At 41.4% G+C, this 23,544-nt stretch overlaps 1 protein-coding gene across 1 annotated transcript in view; it reads left to right on the top strand.

The window, feature by feature from the left end:
- The window catches only part of MAP3K5 (mitogen-activated protein kinase kinase kinase 5), a 92,215-nt gene continuing 68,671 nt past the window's right edge, over positions 1 to 23,544 (top strand). The window contains exon 1 of the mRNA XM_090135730.1: positions 1 to 775. Coding sequence (XP_089991856.1) covers positions 388 to 775 — 388 coding nt within the window. The 5' untranslated portion in view covers positions 1 to 387. The remainder of the gene's footprint in view (positions 776 to 23,544) is intronic.

Raw genomic sequence — 23,544 nt, forward strand, 5'->3', positions numbered from 1 at the left:
TCGACTAAATCGGGGGCGCCTGAGAGCAGTCCCACAAGTGGTTCCTGCCCGCGAGCGAGTCGGACCCGGCGGCCGGAGGGAGGGCGAGCTGCCGGCTGCGCGGAGCCGCTCGCCAGGTGGTCCCTACAGGTGCGGGGGAGTAGGGAGCGGCGCGCCATGGTGCGGGCGGTGGGCGCCGCGGGAGACTGCGCTCGTCTCCTCGCCCCCGGCCGCCGGTGTTAGGCTCCGCGGGGCAACGCCTCGCCCCGGCCCGGCCGCCGCTCCCCTCCGGCAGCTCGGCAGCAGCGTGCGGGGATCGCTCGAGGCGAAAAGACGCGGCATGGCAGCCGCCTGACCCCGGCCGCCAGAACAGAGCCCGGGACGCGCCGCGGTGGCGGCTCCGCAGGGATGAACGACGGCGGCGAGGGGATCATCAGCTTCGCGGTGCCCGGCCCTCCGGGCGGCGGCGAGGAGGGGCTCGGCCGGCGGGCGCAAGGAGCCGACGGCGGCCGCGGCTTCCAGCCCGAGTTGGCCTCGCCGTGGGGCGAGGACGCGGCCGTCGCTTGCCCCGCCGCCGGCACGGGCATCGCGGCGCGGGCCAAGGGCGCCGGGCGGCGGACGGCCGTCACCTACGTGATCAACGAGGCGAGCCAGGGACCGCTGCTGGCGGCGGAGAGCGGCGCCCTGCAGAGCCTGCGGGAGGCGTGCGAGGTGGTGGGGGCCACGCTGGAGACGCTGCACTTCGGCAAGCTGGACTTCGGCGAGACGGCCGTGCTGGACCGCTTCTACAACGCAGGTGAGACCGCGCCGCCGCGCCCTTCCTGCCGGGGCTTATCGCCTAGCCGCTTCCCGGGCCGTCCGCGCAGCTCCGGTCGAGCCGAGGCGCGGCCCCGCGCCGCCCTCCGGCGAGAGAGGCTGGGTCCGGGCGGGCGGCACCGGGCGCCGTCCCCTCGCTGTGCCCCGCGGCGCCGGAGCTGAGCAGCGCCCTGCGAGCGGCCGCGGCTCTCACGTCGGGAAGTAGAAGTGTGTCAGATCCTCTTTCTGTCCCCCGCTGACCCCGTTAGGAGAGGAAGCTGTCAGCGAGCGCGCTGTGAGCGTGCGGCCGTTGGCGCTGCCGGCACTGGTGGCTTGTGCCAGTGGGTCAGAAATGAGCTTCACCGCGGCAGAGTGCCGGGATGCGCGTTTTTGCTGAAACGCTGTAGGTGAAGCGGGTGGGAGCTGCGAGGCCCCGGCAGCTCGGAGAAGCAGACAGGGCGTGCAGCTCGGCGGCCGTGCTGCTGGCACAGGGGTTGGTTCCTCTGTCTCTCCGTGCTGGCAAGTTTGTGCTTCGGATATTGGCTGCAATAAAACACTTAGGATGGATGATAGATTAGCGTGAGTGCCCCGCGCCGTGTCTTGTCGCCCTGCCTGCTTTTGTGGCAGTAACGTGGTAACAGCCTCGTCTCAAGGCACTGTGATCTGAGCTGGTGTGTTGTGATCCACCTGAGCCCATGTTTAGAAACAAGAGCTCAAAACTTCCTCTTGCTTTTAAGTTTTTTAATTAGTAGATATATATGTAGAAAAAAAAAAAAAAAAAAACAACTTACTAAAGGTTTCGTAAGACTAAAACTGCATAAATGCCCTTTTATCATAAAAAATAAAAATACAAGCAGGAATTTGATTCGACCTGCAATTTTAAGCTTATTTTGTGGTATACTTCTGTGTGTAAGAAATACTCTGGCAAATGAGCACTTAAAAAATTCTGGCTGATACTGCAGCTTTATGCATCTCCTGTAGAGAAGAGGAGAGCCAAAAAAAAAAGAAGGAAGTACCTGCACTCAGGCCCTGTGCACACAGGACTGCCCAGCATGGACATGCACATGCATGCCATTTCCCTGGAACACTTAAAGCTTTGCCTGAGCTGCTGTTCAGGTCCAGGAGGTGGATGGCTTCGGAGCACAAAGTCGCGTCTTGCCTTGTAGCTCTTGCACAACTGTCTGGAGAGGTGAAGCTCTCAAAGGTCAGAGGAGCTGTGTCACAGCTGGAGATAGGAGGGACACAGAGCTTTAGCATAGATCCTATTCTCCTCGCATACGAATGAGATACAGGACACGTGAAACCTGAGAGTCTCACCTGGTTCCTGTTCCATCCATCACTGGAGCTGTATCACAGTGAGGCTCACAGAGCTAAATGATCTGTGATGCTGTACCTCCTGTGTTTGTTAATCTCTAGTCTGAGCCGTACAATAGGCGGGGTCTTGGTAGCGCACAGAGGCTTTTCTTGTGATGGAGCTTGGACTCAAAGTGGGCCCCTTTTCCTTCTGGCAGTAGGCGTCTGGCGTATGGTGCTACATAGCTGCACACTTATGTCATAGAACTGCCTATTCCAATGGCTTTCGAGCAAACTCTCTGAAGGTGAAAACTTGTTCGTTCAGTACTGTTTGGTTATGGCAATATAATGTTACTATTGCAAAACAGGAAAATTACCTTGCTCTTCTACATTGGTAGCAAAGCTGTAAATGTGTGAAAAACCAGGAGACGTCCAGCTCCTGGACTAAGCACAGGACGTAGGAGTTTGCATCTGCTCCCACTGTGTTCTGTCCTGTCCAAGCTGTGATCCAGAATTGATGCCGTGCTGAAGCTGTGAGCCAGAGCTGATGTTTAGAAGGATCTGAGCTTTCATGCTTGTCACAACATATGTAAAATTAATTGTTCTCCAGAAAAATAAAACTAGCAAAAAAATTAATAATAATAATAATAAAGTTCCTAGGCTAGGAACGGAACAGTGTTACAATGTAAAAGACCTGTAAAGTGAAAAACACAAATGAAGAGCCAGTATGGGGAACAAAACTAAAATGGTTGTGAAGAGTGTAATTATTTCACGGTTTTATTTTGTTGTTGTTTTCATTGCCTTTACTGGGCTGTGTGGGAGAAAGCATTTGTAGATGTCAGGTACGTGTAAAGTCCTTTCTTATTTCCCTTCTCATCCTCTCTGTTGCTGTGTGCTTTCAGCAGTGAAAAGTGTTGTTAATAAAGGTAAAGAATGTCTGCACACTCCGCAATTTTAAGAAACCATGGTGCATTAAAATAGTTCAGCATAGCTGAATATCAAGTAAGAATGTAACAGTAAAAAATACTTTCAATTCAGGTAATGGCCAGTTGGTTTTACTCAAGGTACCAAGTTTTACCCGACTCAGTGTAAAGGCCAGTGAAGTCATGCGAGAAAGGAATGATATGATTGGATGGAGATTTGGAAAGTCAGGCTTATTGCTATGTTTAATTGCAGTAGGACAACAAATCTCTCAAGTCTTGTGATGTGTACAAACCAAATGTGCTTTGCGGGAGGAGGATGGAGGTCATAGGTGTGGTGTAACATCTCTATCCTTTGTCAGGCCTTCCCTTCTTTTATGTCTTGTTTGTACTTTGTTTAATGTAGTCTGAACTTGTGGTGATCTCTGGCAGAGGCTCACTTCATGCCTTTCACTGCTTCAAAGGGAACTTCAGGAAGTATTAAATAAAATGTAATCTGAGATGTAAATACTCATCATCCCTTCTAAATTTGGATTAGCCATCTAATAATCTTCTTCTGCTGGCTTCAGTCAACTGATGGTGCTTAAATGCTGAGACATAATTAGCAACGTGTGTGACCAGTCTTAGCTATGTATATTATTTGAACCAAATATTAAGAATGAGTCTATTGTAGCATTTTGCCTTACTTGATTGCAAAGAAATTGTGCTTTAAAAAAAAAAAAAAGAAAAACCCAACAACAACAAAAAACCTACCTCTTGAGAAGCAAACGTTGAATCAACTGTAGTAATTGTTGAAACATTTCATACATTTCCTCTTTTCAGTGATAGTAAGGGAGAAAAGGAAAATGTAGTCCAATTTCTGGCAGTACTCGGTGTGTCTGGAGTTGGCTAGCTGTCTCAAGGGCTGGTTTCCTCCTTAAAGTGGATACTTCCCCCCACCCTCCCCCCATATGTGAGTTGTATTGAGCTGCTGCAATAGGATTGAAGCTGAATCGCGTGTTTCTCTTAAGTTCAGCTCTGTTTCTGAACAATTCAAGAATGTTTATAGAGTTGGTTAGAGGTGCACCAATGTGTAGTAGAGAAACTATCCACTACACTGTGTTCTGAATGTTTATGTACATTACTTTTTGTTCTTAAAGGATGTTTTTTTCTCCACTGTAATGACATCATCTGCATATCCTGCTGTTATTTATTGCTGGGTTAATTTTGAAAACTGAGCCATAAGTGAATATGAACTACTTAAAGTTTCTTTGAGTTTACATAAGCAATTCATTTTTTTCTACCATGTTTTTTTAGGCAACTGAAATTAGGATGGTTTTATTTATTCATTTATTTTTATTGGAAATTTTTCTTACTTTGACGTAATTCGTACTTTTTTCTTTTTAAGATACTCACATTGACTACTTCTGTGCATGCTTAGAGAGATCATTTGTTCAGTGTTTTCAGGCATGCGCTTCTCTTCCGTGTCTAATCTATAAGTTTAGGCTACAGAGTGAAGATGTAAAATTAATTTTTTGGAGTGATTTGTCAGAATTACAGTGTCTAGCAATCTGAACTCTGTATACAGTCTCTGGACTGAGGAGAATCTGGATTTTCTAATCTCTGTGGTTGCTTGTTTTAAGATGGCTTTGAAGCTAAGCAACTTGACTTGTCTCACAATTATCTCCTTGTGTCTATAATGTTGTGTTATACAAGGGCACTTCTTTTTTCCTTGGCTTCTTACGCTCAGGTTTCATGTATCAGTGGTCCTTGTTACATGATTTGTACTGACACTGCTGTACAGGGATATTGAGATAATTCACCATAATAGCAATGATTAACTAAAACAGAGTTCATCAAATAAAAGCAAATGGATTTAGCTGATTGTTGTTTCTGGAACTCGGTGTTGCTACTTTCAGAATTCATGCAGGCTTGGACTAGGGATTTTCAGTGTCAGCTCACCAGGCTTAAAAATGTACTGTGCAGTATGCCTGGGGGAAGTCTTAGCAAACAGAATGAGAAAACTTTCTGAGAGCCAGTACAGTCACTTGTGTGAAGGTGAACCTTTAAGTCAGCTGCTTGAAACAAGAACACTTGTTTTGAAAAGAATTCCTCTTTTAAGAGGAGTGTTTGCATCAATGTGTAACAATGACAAAATACCCAGGAAACTTATGTTAAGCCATAAATCACTTTAAAAACAACATAATGGAATCTAGAGTATCTACAGGAAAAATAGTCCTCCTACTGCTTTACTTCATTTTTGTGGGCCTGTATATTTATAAACATTTACAATCCACGCAAGCTCTGTAAAGTATGAAGAAAAAGTCTGGGTGTAGAACATCCTTGTGTAAAGGTTCACCTGGTTCAAGTATCCTGGGTATTTTGTGATTGTTGCACACTGATGCAAACACTCCTCTTAACAGAGGAATTCTTTTCAAAGCAAGTGTTCTTGTTTCAAGCAGTTGACTTAAATATTTTCTCCAATTAAAAATAAGAGCCAACTTGCTACCATGTGAACTCTGTAAAGGAGCTGGAAAAGTAGGGCCACTGAGAGCCAGAGACTAACTGCAAGTTGTATTCTATTCCACGTTGTCTCTCAGAACAATTAGCTTCTTCCGCATCTTACTTGCTGTACTTCCTGACTGTTATTTTTTTGTTTCACTTCTCTGAGTTTCATCAGTCACTTCAAATGCCATGTATTCATTCTCTGATTATTCAGCACTTGCATCCATCACGTAACTTGCTGTTTGGACACTCCCCTCGGTGCTGCTGAATAACCACAACTCTATCTGCAGCATCGCGTCTGGGAAGTCCCTGTTTGGAATGATGGTTCTCATTATGAAAGCTGATGAAATTATCTTTGCGCATTATTCTCCAGAGTTGAGGGTGACTACTAAGAAAACATAAACATCTGGTACTGCTGTCAGCAGAATTCATGTTGAAAGAATTTTGCATTTCAGCAGCACTGTGTTGCAAGTGATGAGTTGGAGCAAGAAGTGCAGATTAGTAATGCTGAGGGTGTGCAGAATCAGGTTGATGACTATAGGCATGCTTTCAGGGTAGATATATCAGGCTTGTGATGTATTACGAGTACAGGATCTCTGTGTCAGAATGCGTAGTCTATGTTGGCACAGTTACATGGGGTTCAGAGAAGAGTGGGTCATAAAGCTCCTTTTGACTCTGGATATCGAGCTCCAGACTCTGTTAGGAGGAAGCACTGGAAAGTTAAATCAGATGCGTTGGCATGTCTTCAGCATAAAACAGTATTTCATTCTGAAGCTCCGGAATGTGGTCTGTGTTAAAAAGAAGACAGATAAAAGTATATTCTGTCTATTCATAGTTAGCACTACTGGAGAATTTCTGGATCGGCGAAGAAAATACAAGATTTGAAACAATATATTCACAACACTTGAATTGCTGAACCAGCTGCAAATTTCATAACTACACTCCAGTATTGGTACTGTAAATGTGAGCTCCATCTGGCTACCTGTCAATAGGTGATTGGAAGGCTAGTAGCCCATCATCTTCTGTTTGAACTAGATAAAGCATGCTAGGTGGAGGGTGTGTGGATGCATGTGGGCCTTGAGACCTGTATTCTCTTTTAAGTTCCGTGACAGGCCTGCCATAGCAGTTTGTAGCTCTGCTGTGCAGCAGGAGCTTCCTCAGGTCTTTCCACAGGTGAGAGGCTTGCATCTGATGTGGGGGTCCTGGGCACAGAAACCCTGATGTGGCTGGGAATTTCCAAGGACATCTGTAATATAAATAATATTAAGAGTGTACATTTAGTTCATGTTCAGGCTTTTGCTGGGTTATTATGAGTTAATGGCTGTTGAAATGCTACCTTCTGTTAAGTGCATCAGGCTAATAGCACTGATTTTCAAATACTATGGTGCTATGTATTAAAGTGTCAGGAGAAGTGCAGGCTATGAAATTGTTAGCGTCTCTTAAAAGCTTGTGGTGAGACATCATAAGAGAGGACATAATGAAAGTGTATTTCCCAGTGGGAAAAAAAAGACTGAATGAATCTAGGTAAATGCTTTTTGAGAGAAAGAGAAGGAAGCCTTTGGATGATTTCTTTCTTTCTTTATTTTTAATTCCCCTTCTCCTACAGTGTGCATTTCGTTAGCTCTGAAAATGATGTGTCATACAGAAATGACTTCTGAATCTACCACAGCCGTGCTAAGAGTTCTCTTTTTCATCAGTTTCTACAGTAAGGAATTATAGAATTGTAGAATGATTTGTGTTTGAAGGGATCTTTAAAGGTTATCTAGTGTCATGTCCTATATGTCATGTCCTGCTCCCCCCACAACCCGTGCTCAGGACCTGCCAGGAGTAGGGACACCTTACGCTACACCCCATCCAAACTGGCTTTGAACACCCTTAAAGCTGAGACATGCGCAGCCTCTTTGGTCAGCCTCAACCTGTTCCAGTGCCTAACCACCCTTGTGGTAAACTCCATCTAAATCTAGCCTTTGTCGGTTTTAAACTATAACCTCTTGTCCTATCACTAGAGGTCTCAGTGAAAAGGTCTAATAACTCCGTTGGCCTCCATATGTTTCAGCATGGCTTCTAACTGTAGAGATTCCTCAGATGGTTCCTAACCCATTTTTTTCCTATGATGGGAGAGACTTCACCCTGGGCCTGTCTTTAGTTTTAGGGACCTGAGAGATTTGAGAAGACTGATCACCAAAGGAAAACCGAGTCAGTAGAATTGAGTGCTCTAGCTGTTTCTATGTCATTGATCTCCCAACTTGTCTGATGTGTTGCAAGTTCATCTTCTTTGGTTTTTCCTTTTCCGATCAAAGGATCTGCAGAAGCTCTTATTATTTTTTTACATCCCAAGTTTGGTTCTAGCTGTGCCTTGGTTGTCGTAATCCTATCCCTACATGTCTGGGTAGCATTCCTATATTGTTTGCAGGATGTGTGTCCCTGCTTCCACTGCCTATGTGTTTCCTTCTTGTTTTTCAGTTCAGCCAGGAGGGATTTACACAACCATGTTGTTCTCCTGCTTTTCTTGCCTTATTTCTTGCACTTGAGGATAAAGAGCTCTTGAGCTTGATAAGGAACATCCTTGAAGCCAATGCTTTTTGGTTACCATGTCCTTGAAGGCAGTTTCCCACAGGATTGCATTCATCAGTTCCTTAAACAGGTGGAAGTTTGCTTTCCTAAATCTATAGTTCTTAACTTTGCTCTTTGCCTGGCTCATATCCCTTGAGATTGTGAATTCCTTCAGGGCATGATTGTGCCAGTTGAATTTGTCACCTACTCTGACCTCCCTAATGAGATCAGTGAGCAACAGATCCAGTAAAGCTCCAACCAGAGGAGGAGCCTCTAAAAAGCATACTGTGAAAAATCTTGTATGCAACAAGTTAAAGTGGAGGGTAAAAGCCTAAAGGATTGAAAATTGATAAGACCCGAGTATATAATTTAATGCCATTATCCTCAGTGTTTTTTTTTCTTGTCTGTTGTGCTTTTAAAGAAAATTAAGCAAGTGTGTGTCAGTTTTATGGCAGTTCATTTTCTTTTGTCTCTCAGTAGAGATGAGCTGAGTTGTTAAAGTTTCTGTAGTTGTTTAAAACTTATTCCTTTTGTTTCCAGTCCTTTGGAACAGTCTCTATTTGAAACTTCTATATTTTCATGCTAGGCATCCTGCATGTTGTATTTGTATGATATAAGCAAACAAACCACAAAAAACCTCAGAGGGTCAGCTATGATATGGATTTTGCACATGTGTGTTTAGTAAAAAAAGAATTTGTTGCTGGGATTCTTGTCTTTCACAACTGCTTTACATTGTCCTACCGCTTATTTTGTATGGCTTTTCTGAGAATGATGCAAATAAACTCAGAAATAATGCTTACTAGAAAGAGAGAGACATAAGCAGTCAGTGAAGTCATCTTGTGCAGCAGAATGTGCATGACAGCTGACACTATCATCTGTTCTGATGACTGGGGAATCTGCCAATAATCACTGATAGGTATCTGTGAGAAGTTTGAAATTGTTTGTATTCCAGAATAAAATGAATCTCAGGCTAAGTTTGACATATGAGAACAGACTGCTTCTTTTTAGTATATATATTCCCCTTTTCTCTTCCAGGAACTGAATTTATTCCTTGATTGCAATGGATATAACCCTCCTTTCAATTATCAAGAGCTGCTGATCAACTAGTAACAATGACATGCCAGAGCTGGATTCTGTTCTGAATCACATCTGTCTTAATGAATAACCTTTAGGAAATGTTTAGGTACAGCATGGGGCTTAAAGATTTCCCACAGACTGGCTCATTTGAAATCACTGGGAATCAGCACTCTTACAAATCACACAAGAAACGTATGCTTTGATTTGAAAACTAGATGCCCGTGTAAAAATTTGGCTCTGCATTTCTTTCTTATTGTGATAAAGCAAATGAATCACTCTGGGGCTTCCTTGCTGATGACATTGGTGGATGTCTCTTATACAGCATGCTTTTAGTACTGAAGAGAGCTATTCAGCGATGCCTTCACAAAAGGGTTATATGCAACTCTTGCATAGAGCTCTGTATTGATCTTTTCGCCCTTTATTCAGTACCTGCCTGATGCAGGTATAATGTTGCTTTCAGGGCAATCTTTCTGGCTCATTAGGGCCTGCAGACCGAAACCTGTAGCCTGTGAAGTTTAAAGATGCAGGAATTCAGTGTCTTCCATCACCTCCCCATGTCCTTGATGCGCTTCTGACAGAATTGCTTTCTGTGAGTTGCAGGAGTGCTCAAGTCAGTTGTCTGACACTAGCACAGAAAGCCCTGTGGTATGGACTAGGAACACTTGATGATGAACCAAAAGCAAAGGAACAGCTGTAAGAATTCATTTGTGATTCTGAACTGTGACTCCCATGCTTGGGATAAATGTAACCAGTTATGCTGATGCAGGAGCCAAGTGCTTTAACTCTACCATAGAAGAGCACCTGCAGGTGAAAAGTTCCTATCTCCACTTTTCCACCTTCAGTACAACTTGTACAGCTACACACGCTTTTAAAAGCGTGATGGTGCTGTTCTTTCCCTTTAAAAGAACATCTCTGAGGGGAAATATGTTTGTGCTGGGTGCGTGGCTTATTTTTGTGTTTTATTGGTTTATTGCTGCCTTTCAGTGCAGTTTCTAAGGTTTCTCAACCTTCCGGCAGTAACCTTACAGATGATTCATATGAAATGGACTGACTTTGATCTGGATGTGTGTGTTCTTACTGGTGGTTCTGCTTGTACAAGCTCACAGTAGTGTGGCACGCTGACAACAGCTAGGGTTTCAGTTGTGCGTTACATTCTATCTCCTCTTGTTCCTTGCAGCTTGTGCAGTCAATGAAAGTGACATGTGGCATCTGCAGGGAAGGGCAGAAGCTATTTGCTTCTTGAATGTAAACTTGTCTTCCAGTTCACAGTTGGGAATAGGAAGTTTTTGCTAGGTGGCTGGTGTGAAGAACTGGGAATCCTTCCAAGTCTCCTTTGGAGTGGAATTTGTTCAGTTAAAATACCATCAGAATTCCTGGGTCAAGTGCAATTGCAATAAATAAATAAATAAATAATAGTGATACTGTACTGATTGCTTTAAGTGGAAAGTAAGTGGTTGTTACCTATGTAAATAAACTGAAGTCTTGTTTATTTGTTATTTCCTTTGTTTTCTGCAGAGCTGAACTCCATTGGTAATTCATAGGAAATAAATATACTTAGTAAGGTACCTGAAGTCCATGTAGTCTCTTACAAGTGTTTTCTGTGACCTTGCACACCCATGCAGACTGATGTGTAGTAACTACTTGCTTTAGTTTATGGTGATGACGCTAATTTAAGATAAAGTTTATTGATAAATAATATACTAATATTGAATAAACTTGTTTCAAGACTGTGTTATTTTACTGTACTGAAAAGCCCATGCCACTCCTTGTTCCACAACTGCTGAGTGTTTGTTCTTTAAAGAGAGGAAAAGATCTTCGTAAACATTTATTTATCAATTCAGTTATTTTGAGACTGTGTAACTGGAAAAGTCTGGTGGTTTCATTGTATTTCTGCTGGAGTTTATTTTATTCCTTTTTTATATCACTCAGGGTTGTCACTTAAATTGAGAATTTTCCAGATTTGTTGACCAAGAGTAATAACTCTGGGTGTAGAGTGTTGCATGTATGTAGTGTGTGAAAGATCACAGCGCAAACCATAAAAGTGATGCTTTCAAAATGTCCTGTAAAATTATAGCATTGTAGTGGCCTTGAGTTGTACCATGGGAGGTTGAGGTAGGATGTCCAGAAAAATTTCTCCTTGGACTGGTGAGGCATTGGAGTGGCCTGTCCAAAGAGGTGGTTGGAGTCACTGTCCCTGGTTGTGTTCAAGAAACACGTAGATGTGGTGTTGACATTGTTTAGTGGGCCTGGTGGTGATGGGTCTGTGGTTAGACTTGATGATCTTGGAGGTCTTTTCCAACCTCAGTGACTCTGTGGTTCTATGCTGTACAAAGTAGGATGATTATTATTTAACTTGAGTGACTCCAGTCCTTGTTGAGGGCCATACGTTTCTCAAGCTGCAGCTCTGCTGAGAGGAAGAAAGAAAAAGAAAGGTTTTAAGGAATCGCTCTTCTCTTGAGAGCACTCTGATGCAGCCAGTGCTGTCATCTTTGAGGAAGTGCTAGAATCTTGCAGCATCACCTATTTCTGGTCTGTTTATGTGGGATTATATTACTTCTTATCCCTAGATCGGAGTGAGACAGGACTGTTCCTATTGCACTCCGTATCACAGAGCCAAGGCAGCACCTGTTACAGCCACACAAGACTGTTTCCTGTGAAGTCTGAACTTCATATGACATTGGTGAATCCAGCTGTAAGCTCTGTAAGTGAAGAGAGAGAAGAAGAGAGAGAGAGGGCGTCCCTGTAAATTCATGAACCTTTCCACTTCTGAAGCCGCTGACATGAGTTAGAGGTGGTGATGAGTGGTGTACAGAGGATTCTAGACAGCCTTTTTCCCTCTCATGGGCTTGATATGAGTGGCACTGCCCAGGGTCAAGACTGCATAATGGAGCCCTGTCCTGCTGGGCTAGTAGCTTACTGCTGGACTAGGCTAGGGGTGTATGGCAGAATTCTCTGTTTGCTTGTAAGCTGTCAGTCTCAGTGGATCTAGTTGCCACTGAGGCTTTACTCTGCTGCACTTTTTTTTCCTTTTCTTTGAGGATTAATAGCAGAAGTTCCTGGAGTTCTTTAATTGTGAGGCAGTTTTAACTTGGTTTAAATACCTCAACACTCGTGAGTGTATTTCACAGTTTTGAGGAAAATGAAGAAAGTATTAAAGTACGTGTTCTGAAAATATTCCACAAAAAGAAGAAAGAAAATAAGAATTCTTGCCAGTAATTCTGTTAGCAGAATCCGTGATCTTCCTTTTCCAACTCATGCAAAAGGGCCAAAATGCAAAAAAAGCAATAGGAAAATGAACTAAAACGAGAGCTTCTGTAGCACACCCTGCTAGATGGGTGTGTAATTGGAAAAGTTCCAGTCCCTTTTGTTGCTTAACTGCTTGCATTTTGGCCTGTTTTCTGCAGTGTCCCAGAAGTGCTTCTGTTTTGAATGATCAGTGTTGACAACCTGATATTTTGTCTCTCTGTTCAAGCACTTTAAGACTGGCTCTAATGGAAAAAATTCCTGGTGGGCAGACATCCCAAGTCTGCTTGGTGGATTTCAGTTTATGCTATGACTAGTTACAAATCAGCAAGTGCCTGTCTTCAGGATTTAATTCAGTTCAGAGGATATTATTTATTCTGCATTGAAACTATTGCTTTAGAGCTATTGCTGTAGTAACTTCTAGCAGTACTTCTGCAGCAGAACTGTATCAGACTGCCAAAACTAAAATGCATGGTAAACATGCATATTTTCAAGTAATCTTTAATGGTGATAAGGAAATAAGTACAAATAAGGCAGCAATCACTGTGGTATACGTATCAATATTGGAAAGGGTGATTATCCTCCTAAGAGGATTTTGATGCCTCTCTCTAGTTGCTGCAGTAAGTACAGGAAGACTATTGTAAAAATCAATTTTGTATGGACTTTAATCTCAGTAAGTTAGACTGTTAGAACAGGGAAAATACTCTATCCTTTAAAGGTGCAATCCCATGGCTGCTAAGAGAATAAAAAACTGAATTAGCTCACCTCTGTCTTGCATTGCTTTTGGCACTCATGGCATCTCATGGTGAGGTGCGTCAGGGAGCTGACCTGACCGACAGCTAGCTCTTCTTTCTTTTTGGTTAACTTTCAGTCACATCAGTTCTCTGAGCTGACTCACTGCATTACAGCATGAGTTCCAGAGGACAGGCCAAAAGCAGGACTGCAGCAACCTGAGTTGAGATTGCCTGAAGGTGTGGTTTCTTGTTATTCTTGATCTTGTCTCATTGTGGGTTGCCTCATATCCTTTCCTCTTCCGGTAAGGGTGGCTAAGGTGTGTATTTCATGTTGGCTATGCTAGCTATTTGTGCTCTCAGCCTGATGTTTTTCAGAAACTTTCAGTTTTCAGGCAAGCAAAAACTTTGTCTGGATTTTTGGTCCAGTTTGGAAGAAAAGCTTCCGGATGTCCTACCAGCTAAGAGTTCAGAGATTCAGGCACTCAAACTGAAATCTGTGGCTCTGTCTTTGTTAGCAAATCAGACTGTGTGTGGACACAACAATTCAGTTGCCTCTGCTGTTAGAAATCTTCCTGCGTGCTTTTGGCCTGGGGCAACTGCTGTACTCTCAGTAGTGATCCTGATAGCCAGTCTGAAGGCAGCAACCTGAGGTTAAGAGAACGTGAGGAAGATGTAGAATGTTCCGCACCAGTGAGTCCTCATGCAGAAGTGTAGTCCAAGGCATGTTTGATCAGCATTCTTTCACTGGCCTTCTAGTCTAGGTGCAAAACTTGTGTTCCTTTGAGGAGATCTGAAGCTTGTATTAACAGCTGGGGACTTGAAGAGTTGCTGCTCTGTATGCATTCCATGAAGGTGGGTTAAAGGTCTTACATCTCTGAATATATAATTCCAGCAGGCAAACTGGCTTAAAAATTCACTCTTCTTGTTGTAGCACTTCACTTATATGATGGGCAGTGAGCAGCCATTGGGAATCTTAGGCCTCAGTAGCCATCAGGCGCATAATCTGCTAATATGTGCTGTCTGTAGGAAAGGAATATTTCCAAAAAGCTTCTGTTACAATTAGATTGCAGGTAAAGCCTATGTCGTTTCCAGCAGGGATCATAAATCACTTAATACCTGCATATAACATACAAAAAGTCTTGGCCAAATATGATGTAAAAAAAACCTATTTTCCATTTTACCATATTTGGACTTTCAATAAAAACGTAAAACAGAACTGAGAGAGCACCTCTCTGCCTTTCTTCACAGAAGATAAAATATTTTTCAGATTAGTAGTGCAGAGCAGCAATATTATGTTGGAATTAGTTATGTTGGCAAGCCTTTGGTGCAGAAAATGAAGAGGCTGAGAAATGAGAACTGTGGAGTTAGGGTTAACAAAGATGTTTTGGGAGCTTAATTTGGACTGATTTGCTCAATGTTGGTAAAACTAGTCTGTAAATTTTGTAGTTTAACATGCTGGCTTTGCATCCAGGTATTTTTGGATAAATCTGAGTATTCCTAGAAGGGACAGACTGGTTACTGTGATCAAAATGAGTGTGTGAGTGGGTTGTGTCTGCCACTTATTTATTCATTCCCCCGTTGTTTCTAATGTTTCTTAATCCTGAGTGCCTGACTGATTCTTTCTCATCTTTTAGAAGCTTAAGAGGAGGCTGACACAGAGGAATTCAGGTTTGTACTTTACAAATGCAGAATAAGATGCATTTTTTTTGTCAGCTGTGCCAGCTATCTAGTTTGCGTAAAGCTGAATTTATGTTTCATTGGCAATTATTCAGACTTGCCTATGTGTAGCTTTCCTATTCATGTTAGTAACTGTAACTGTTTTTTTGCATAAATGACTGTTATCTTACCAGTTCATCAGTTGAACCTGAATGGAGTTCAAAGCCTAGGTTGAATCTTGCAGTTAGATCTTGCATTCTGAGTTATTGCAGTTTATTCGTAACAAGCCATTTAGAATATTAATTGAATCCAGAAATTATTGGAGATGAGAACGTTTGTATTAAAACGTTCTCATATATAAAGAATAAAGAAGGATTAGATTAAGGACTACTGATTTGTCAGTTGGAACTGATGGATTCATGAACTTCATCTGGTAATATCTCCTAGGTTCAGGAGTGAGCTTGCTAGCCTGGGTTTTACAGTCTGCTATGATTATAGTAACCTAGCTGTTAGATTGGTTTGTAGTCAAAATAACAGCATGGTGTTATAGAGTAGATCTAGTCCAGATTGGCTTGTTTTATCGTGTTGAGTATTTTTGTTTTTTGGTTTTTTTCTTTTCTCAAATAAAATGAGTGTGTTCCTTTTTTTTCTGTTCTTTTGGTATTTGTTTTTACTCAAAAATGCAGTGGTGTGTCAGACCCTTTAAAATGCATAACCTTGTTTGAAATTATGGAGATAATTTTGTTTCAGAAACTGTTCTGGAACAATGCCTTTTTTTTTTTTTTCCCTAAGCGTTGAAGTCAGCAGTATGGTAGGTTGGTGAATGTCTGTGTATAAATACTTCAGAATTAAGTTCTGCACTTATAGCGTTCTGAGCATTTTATTTCAAGGTTTCTTCCATCAGCTGCAGTGCTGGTCATTTGTATTTGTGGGTAATGCATCTGCTTGTGGATTTCACCTGCAGATGATAAGGCACTTCAGAGGGGTCAAATAGCAAGCTTGCCAACTTAGAGATAGTGAAACCAGAGGAATAGAGAGTAACATGACAGAGAGAGTCTTTCCTGGCACGCCTCCCCAGAGCACTGGTTATAGCCCAGGCTGCTGAAGTTCAAGACACATTTGGACAGCACTCTCAGACAGAGAGTTTGAATTTTGGGTGGTATTTTGTGGAGCAAGGGGTTGGACTTGATGACCCTTGTGGGGCCCCTTCCAACTCAGGATATTCTGTGATTGCCTGAGGTTTGGCAGCAGTTTGGCAGACTGCAGATAGAGATGAGGGTAGCACTCAGATTTCCTGAGTGAGCTGTCCACTAGATCACATCTGCTTCAAGTGTGATGGTTGATTTAGCTATGTTTAATTACTGTTCAGTTAAGGATAAATGAGCATCTGTGACTTTTAACATCAAATCAGAAGGGAAGAAGTTTTAGAAATGGTATGGTTCAATATTAGATTCTTCTGCAATAATTCAAAATCAGTATTGTAGCAAAATGAAAGCAGCTTTTATGCGTATTCATATAGAGAGTAACAAAGCAGCAGTAAGTCAAGGCTGTCCTTTTTGCTCTGCAGCTGAGTTGAAAGAGAATGAAATTATGGCTGTTGGAGGCTACTTGGAGTTACCATTGACAAAGCCAAAGGCAGACTTGCTTATCAGACCTGTTTAATCTAGTTTTGCAGCAATTAGCAGCCATCGTGTCAAATGTTAAGAATTCAGCTCAGATGAGTCATATCCGTTTTCTGCTGTGGGATGCAGTGGTACAGTTACTTGTGAGGCTGGGCAGTCAGTGCTGTCTTGTTGGCATATGGTGTAGTGGTAAGTACACAACTAAGTGCAGTAGTAATTTCAGGTAGGTAGTATTTTCTAGTGAGTTTTTTTTTTTTTTTTTTTAGTGTAGTTTGCAGGTTAATAGTTGCTTCTTGGGAAATTTGAGCATGGAAAACAAGTGAGAAACTGAAATAACTTTTTATACCTACGCATTCTCTGCCCCTCACCCCCACTTCTTTTGGTAGTGCAACCAGCATAAAGCTTTGTCCTCCTCAGTAAGAAGGAGGCTTAAATTTATTCATCTACTAGTTCTTTACTAACTCTTCTTTACCGCTCTTACTTCTGACAGATGTGAGACATGAGGGGTAACTATGTGAGCAGTCATACTTAACTAAAGCGGAGTCATATCTCAAATTCTGAATCTAATTTCAAACTTGGTCTACCTAAAAGAATGATGAGATTCAGCAGATTTAGAGAGGCCTGGATGGATCTCTGTGTTGGGAGTTCGATGTGCTAGTTCTGATAAAGCTGCTGTGCTTCTAGTTCCAAAAATCCAGCTTAATTAAAAGGCTGGATCAAAATCAAAACCTGTGGGGAAATGCTAATCTAAGTCAAATTCCAGGTTTTTCCTGAGTGTTACATTTTATTTTAGTTAAAGTAAAAAAATAAAAATAAAAATTGTAATTATCGATCTGGAACCCATGAGAGACTTTGTAGCTAGCAGCAACGCTAGCACTGTAAGCTAACTCTTACGTCTGTAATCGTATCCCTGGCTGGAACTTCCTTTCTTTCTGTAAGTCCCTCCTCCTTGACCGCTTACTAATGAGGCTGTTTACATTTTTAAAAGGATTTGAGGCCTCCATATCACAGAGCGAGGATTGCGTAAGTCCACGCGGTGGAGAGCTGTGCAAAATGGGGCAGACTCAGACAAGTTCTGTGAATTGTGATGGCAGTAAGTGGTAGCACCCTATGCTGAATCAGTGATGTGTGTTGGTTTCTGTTGGAGCCTTGGTTGTTTAAATTCTACATACTTCAAAGTAGAGTAGTCACGAGATCTGAGATGTTGTTTTCTGCGTGAAGTAGATCTTTCTGTGCAGTGTTTTTGCTGGAACTTGAGGGATATTCCAAATTCAGTTGGACCAGGTTTGTGGTGTTTACTGAGCCCTTCTCCACTGTGATCTGAACTAACTGTTCTCTGTGTGGCTAAGTGCTGGAGGCGTTACAAGGGACACTGATTTTTCTTTCTTACTTTGCAATAAGGACTGCACGCAGAACTCATGTTTGCAACTTACAGATTGGTGGGGTCTGACCAAATCCTGATGATCATGTTTGACTTGTGAAGATTTTGTGCTGCTGCTGGTGGAAAAAGCAACCTAGCTGTAGTTCTGTAGTAACAGAAGGAAGAAAGTGGCCGTGGTGGGCTCTCTCTTTCTCTCCCCCCTCAGCCCTTTTTCATTTCTAAAAGAAAGAGCTGGAAATTGCTAAGGTATAAGAGAGAGAGAGAGAGGAACAGAATCAGTGGTATGTATTCTTGTTTTTCAAGAATTTCTTTGAAATAAGGTAAGCTTTGTAATATAAATAATATTTTGAGTTTTAAAGGGACTACTTTTGAACCTCATTTGGTAAAACAAATAAGGGGAGAGTAACAGTGAGCACTTAAGACATAGGATATATACATTTATTACAATGTCTTTGCTAGAGATGGTGAATTTGTTTTTGTGGCTATAGGGAAAGAACACTTTGCTACCTGGAAACCTGTGAGCAGTAAGGCACTTGAGCTTATTGGTTTATTGTGAGCAATATTGGCTAGTGTGGTCACTAGACAGATAGTAAGAACAAATGAATGGACAAAGACTCAAAGGGAATAAATGCTGCTGGACATGCTCATTTTCTAGTCTGTTATGATGCATAACAGAGGTTAGAGGTATTGTGATTAAATATCTGAGAACTTCATGGGAGAAATAGAAAAGACACTGTTAGGCATTAGAAAGAAAGAAATAGAAGAACTAGAAAAGTCACTTGATGTATGAACCTATGGTGTCATATCTTCATTATCACCTGCATCTTTGCTTATCTTGTTTCAAAAATGAATTTGTAATTTGGTTAAGGAGACAGACAAGATGAATGAGGAGGATTGCCAGAAGCATTCATGGTGGTTGTTTTTTTTCTATACAGATGCAGACAATAGATACGTCCTCTTCAGAAAGGGAAATATGACGTAATGCAAGATTAGGAATGAGAAGGAAAGAACTAATGACAAAGAGTTAGTCATTTTTAATTTCTGTCCTTCTACCTCATCTGCAAGCAAGTTTAGAAGAAGCTAAAGGAAGTATTTTTCCATGTAAAGACTAAGTCAAGTTGTTTATCTCATTGGTGTAAGGTGTTGCGGGTGTGAAAAGTATTGGTTTCAAAAAAAGACAAAAATAACTGGGGCATAAGTTTGAGACCTGTTATGAATGATGGACTCCATATGTCTGAATGACTCAAACATTTAAAAGCTCCCAGAAATTCAACAGTCTAAAGATGTACCAGGTGGTTCTGCAGTTGCTCTGTTTCTTTTTTTTTTCTTCCCTAATTATTGTTGTTGACAGTGGTAGAGATGAGATGCTGGCCTACATGTGCTTCCTAATCTGACATAATGTGATTATCCTTAAGGCTAAAATGGCACACTTCATTCAGAGATGATGTTAACTAGTAAATTTTCTAACTAATTTGCTACAGAAATGAGGTTGTAAATGTTATGCGGAGGTAGATTCAAATGTGGATAAGACTGATGTCTTTAATGCCAGTCACTCTACAGGTGGGGGCAGGTGGGTTAATTTCACCTAATTCACAGAAGCACACCAGTTTATCCTATCCAAGGAAATGGCATCATACTGGCATCTCAAATAGCAGGAAGGCTGTCCATAGACATATTGACTCTTGTATGCTTTCTCTGTGCACTACTGCATTGCCACCTGGCTGGTTTCTTAAGTTCCATAACTGTGGAGCACCAAGAGCGTTAGGGCCCCGAGCAACCTGATCTAGTGATGGCAGCCCTGCTCATGACAGATGATCATTAAGATCCTTTCCAACATGAGCCATTCCATGATGCTGTCAGGAGGTTACCCTGGAACAGCAAACTTTGTTTCATTTGAGGGTGACTTTCAAAGTGAAGAAAGTTAATTTGGTGTTTAAGCTCTTTTTTTTTTCTTTTCTTTTTTTTTTTCTTTTTCTGATACACGAGGAGAGTTTTGCAACTTTGAATTGGGATCTGTAGAGGAGAAGTAAGAGGAGGAGGACTAGGGTTGACTGTTGGGTATATCCAAGAAGACCTCCCTGAATGTGCTGAGGCCTTCTAGTGCTAAGGCTCTGCAAGGGTGAGGAGGTCCCTAAGGAGTTTTGACACACAGTTTTCACAGCTGTGTTTCTGCCAATTACATCTTTCTGCTAAAAGTGTTGCCTGTAGATATGTTGAAGGTGGATAAAAGCAGTACAAGAAAATGCAGTTGATACAGTTGTTGTGAATAAAGGATAGATACTAATCACATCTCTTTGGTGTTAGATCTCTGGATATTTTGCCCTGAGATAATCTTCAGCCAGTGGGAGTTAAAATGTTTGTTTTTCAAAGTTCTTATCAGTAAGCTGCTATCTCTGCCCTTCAGTAACTATCTTACTGTTGATTCAAGCAGAAGAAACTGTGACTTACAAAGAGTACTTCTGAAGGCAGAATCCTTCATTACACCTTCTACAGCGTAACTGCCTTGTAACTTGGGCTTATGAGGAATGTTTTGTACATGGTGCTTCTAGGAACTTCTGGATGAGGGGGAAAAGGCATGATGCAATTCCTCATTTATGCAAAAAAAGACTGAAAGTACATCAGAGACATCCAGAACATGCAGGAGTAAAAACACTTCATGGAGCATTTTGTTTTACTTTTGTGCAATTTGCTTTCAATGCTGAAACGAGTCTCTATGGTTGAGAATGGCCTGAGCAAATTTTCCACTGCTATTTTGAAAAAAACTTGGAGAGAGGGAGCTTTCTACCTGTTTTCATTCAACAGCTGCAGCTAAGAGCATTTCCTTAATAGGTGTTTTTTGTTTACTTTATTGTGAATGTTAATTCTTCTGTTTCATGAAAGCTCTAATGTACAGTCAAAATGTACTGAAGCTGACCTACGTGCCATGCACAGACTGTTTTTGAATTACATGCAAGGTAGATACTGGAGTAAGAGCATTCCCATTTTAATTGATTTAAGCATGATTAAATTGTTACACTCTTTAAACATAAAGAAAACGAAGTCAGCGTTCTGTGTGGCGAAGTCCAAAGCAGCAGCACAGTATGCTTTTTGTTAAGTGAGTATATTCAGTGTAGTATGGTTTGCAAAAACAAAAAGGGGCAATACAAATCACAGAGGAATGCAGGGTTAACTGCTAATCCACCTTGAACTCCAGGCAGATGAACTTGCTGCTTTGTGAGTGCCAGACACCTTTGCTGTTTTTCATGTGAAGCTCTCCTTCACACGGGACAGAGCATGGATTCTTTTTGTAATACTATATGCTACTGGCTCATTCATTCTGTGGCTGCTATCAATTACAAAGTCTCCCCTTCTTCCCGCATGGTCTAGGCAGATTTATTTGATTTCAGCACTCCTAAGCATAGAGTACAGTAAAAACTCACATTGATTTCAGTCTCCCAAATCAATTCCACTCCTATCCTTCAGGATGCTTCCCAGATTAGTGTCATAGAAAAAATTAGCAGTGTTGACATACAAATCAGGAATGCAAATATGCTCCTGCACAGATCCTTGTGATAAGTTGCTGCAGTTTGGCACTGTATCATTGGTAAATATTCTTATCCTGTGAGGAAGAATAGAGTGTTTTTGCTGAACTTGGAGTTTATTTTAAAATGCTCAAGAGCAAAGTGCAAAAAGTAGTAGTGAGCAGTTTAAATTCCCAAGCTGTGAGTCCATCCCTAAGGAAAGACAGCACAGCATATTGCCAGCTCACTAGTTATGATCTAAGGCTTTTAGATGAAGCTACTCAGGCAGAGGATTTTTTTTTTTTTTTTTAACAGATTATGAATTGCTATGATTGCTTTGAAGAACTATTGAGAATGTACTCTTTTTTGGGTCAAACCTATTTAGTAACATTTATGCGTTTTTAAGAGATATTGGTGTTTACTATTAGAAAGCCTGGCATGTGAGACTCCCTAAGCCCTTGGGTGTTTTTCTACTCAGACAGGGTCTTTTTGTTCCTGGAAAAACACTGAATGCTACAGTGAATGAGTAGCAGTTTAGTTTCTTTGGACCAGTGGTGAGAACCAGAAATGGTAACTGTATTCTAAATTTTTCATTCAGATTGGGCTTGGGGCCTTATGTTCTCAAATATTGTATCATGACATTTTCTCTTTATGATGGAAATATTTTTTTGAATAAGTAAAGACACTTAAATAAACACATTTTTTACATGCCCTTGAATATTTCTGTTCCCAAGTTTGGAAGCATGGGAAGATCCACATTTTATGCATTCCAGCTGTTGTTCTTCATACTCTTAAAATATTATGTATATATTTTTCAATCTGTGCTCACTGCTTAGGGATTTTCTATGTTTACACCATATTTGGTATGACTAGGGAGTTACCATTTCTCAATCATGAGTTGAAAATAATGTTGTAAGAAATAATTCTACATCTTTGGATTAGAAACACTTTTGGACTTTTTATCAGCTTAATGAACAGAGCTCTGCCCTGCTTAAGGGATTGAGACACATTGTCTGTGTCTGGCTTAGCCTTGTAGTTTGGCTTTGCTCATCTTTGAGGCAGCCCATATTTCTGATAGAACCTGTGGAAAAACAAACAAATAATGAGTAAGCTTCCTAATAGAAATAGGAGCAACTAAACAGAAGAGCTTTCAGATAGCAGGGAGATACCTCAAAAAAAAAAAAAAAAAAAAAAAGCTTCCAGAAAAACTTCTAAAAGTAACCCCCAGAAGGTGGCTTTGCCAAGAGGAAGAAGGAATGGAATGATGTCCTTTGAAAGGACAGCTTATGCTCAAGTGGTAAGGAAACATGTTGAAAGAACATGAACTGTGGCAAATGTAATGTAAGCCTTTATAAGGCAGTTTCCAAAAGAGTTGGAGAAATACTTGCTGAAGTCAGACTTGAGCATTCTCAAATGCTTTGCCAACAGGGAGCAAGCTAGGGATCCTGTGCAATCAAGATTGGAAAGGAAAAGTTGAGAAACATGCAGCTTTCCTGCTATGAACTTTTGAAAGACTTTCATTAAGGGGATAAGTCTGAGGAACTGACTTAAATTTAAGTTGCTAGGAGAAAAGGCTCTAAAATAAGCTGATAAAATGAATAGTAATGATTTATAAAAGCCTGTGCATTGATGTCTCCTGCTCTAAAGGAGCTCCAGTTAAAAAAATATGGCATTGTTATTAATGGTGTGTGACTTCTGACTTTAGTGGGTGTTGTCACAGTAGGAAAGGGAGATGGTAATGTAATACAAAAATGGGCTGAAAATACAATTAAAAAATAAATCTCATAGACATATGGATAAAATCTGGCAGTAAGGAAGAGCTGACCTAGCTTTTTTGTAGAGGTAAATCAGACTTCAATATTTTCCAAGTGTTTCTTTGTGAGACTGTGTATTTGAATGTCAGAAAGCTTTAGGCAAGGTCCCTGACCAAAGATGTTTAGGAGACAAAACGACTGGAGCTGAAATATTTATTCCCTTGAAATAGTTGAATTGTTGAAGTGTTGCAACAGAAAATCAGTTTGGCAATGTATCAAGGTTACCAGTAGTGAAACGTGCTGGTGAAAGGATTGCTCTGTGCTTTCTTTTTTAATTAGACCTTTCAGAGGATTTGTCAGCAGTGTGGTGGTGATGTTTGCCAGTGTGCAGGCTAGTCAGGACTGTAAAGGGCTGATTGTAAAGGGTTGGTTGTAGAAAGTATTATGGTACCAGGCAATTGAGCAGTTAAGGGAAAGCTGAAGTTCAGTGATAGTGAACGTGAAGCAACATGTGAAGAAAAGCAGTTCTAATTATGCACATGATATTAAGCAC

The sequence above is a fragment of the Phasianus colchicus genome, chromosome 2, assembly GCF_987193195.1.
Source record: "Phasianus colchicus chromosome 2, bPhaCol1.hap1.1, whole genome shotgun sequence".
NCBI lineage: Eukaryota > Metazoa > Chordata > Aves > Galliformes > Phasianidae > Phasianus > Phasianus colchicus.